The 1,083-nt window shown below is 56.7% G+C and overlaps 1 protein-coding gene across 1 annotated transcript in view; it reads left to right on the top strand.

Annotated features, from left to right (window-relative positions):
* Window positions 1-61: 61 nt before the first annotated feature.
* Window positions 62-1,083, top strand: part of ITGB4 (integrin, beta 4) — a 54,813-nt gene continuing 53,791 nt past the window's right edge. Inside the window, exons 1-2 of the mRNA XM_014531747.1 lie at window positions 62-80; window positions 788-1,056. Of these exons, the coding sequence (XP_014387233.1) occupies window positions 62-80; window positions 788-1,056 (288 nt within the window). The remainder of the gene's footprint in view (window positions 81-787; window positions 1,057-1,083) is intronic.

Below are 1,083 nucleotides of genomic sequence, written 5' to 3'. Positions count from 1 at the left end.
GAAGGGGAGGGAAGGGGAGGGGGGCTTGGTCTGGGGGAGAGAGAAGATGCCCACTCAGGGAATGGGGGCTCTGGCAGGATGTGCTGAGGCCTCGAATCCGAATCCGGAGGAGAGACCGGTGACTCATCACCTGCTGTCCCCGTGCCAGCCCCTCCTACCCATGGCTGCAGCCCCTCCTCCCGTGAAATCTGAAATCTGGCCGGTGGGTGGTGGCCATGTTGACAGGGTGAAGTGGACCCGGGCAGTATTTACACCACAGGGAACGGAAGCCGCTGCTCCTGGCCAGCTCCATTGTTAAACAGTGACAACAGGCCATAGCCTGGGGCCCAGGAGACCACCCACTGGGCACACTGGGTGCACATAGTAGGTCTTCACTGTGGTTTTAACTGGATAGAACCAAAGGGAATCCCAGGAGTTTTAGCTCATTCATTTGCTAACAACCGACTGTGAGTCAGGCCTTGGGCTACCAGTGATGGCGAACCTTTTGAGCTCGGCGTGTCAGCATTTTGAAAAACCCTAACTTAACTCTGGTGCCGTGTCACATATAGAAATTTTTTGATCTTTGCAACCATAGTAAAACAAAGATTTATATTTTTGATATTTATTTTATATATTTAAATGCCATTTAACAAAGAAAAATCAACCAAAAAAATGAGTTCGCGTGTCACCTCTGACACGCGTGTCATAGGTTCGCCATCACTGGACTAGGCACTAGAGCAGGTGAGTGAGTGGCCAGGGTGTCCCCACCAGCAAACAGGTCAGCACCTCTCTCTCGGCCGCCACTGAGTCACGTGGGAAGCTCCAGGCGTGAGCCCCGTTTCTAGCTGTACTCCCTGGGGCAGACCGCACAGCCGCTGCCGCCTCCGTTTCCTCCTCTGTGAACTGGGGAGAGACCCGCTCTCCCGTGCGGGTGCAGTGGGGAGGGCCTGGTCTCTGGGAGGTCGGCTCAGTGGTCTGCCCGGTCCCCACCCAGCCAACCGCTGCAGGAAGGCCCAGGTGAAGAGCTGCACCGAGTGCATCCGAGTGGACAAGGACTGCGCCTACTGCACCGACCAGGTGAGCCGCCGCCCGCCCCCCGCCACC

This window comes from Myotis brandtii, unplaced genomic scaffold, assembly GCF_000412655.1.
Source record: "Myotis brandtii unplaced genomic scaffold, ASM41265v1 scaffold825, whole genome shotgun sequence".
Taxonomy (NCBI): Eukaryota; Metazoa; Chordata; class Mammalia; order Chiroptera; family Vespertilionidae; genus Myotis; species Myotis brandtii.
The sequence above is the reverse complement of the archived record's forward strand: the minus strand, read 5'-3'. Positions and strand labels throughout refer to the sequence as shown.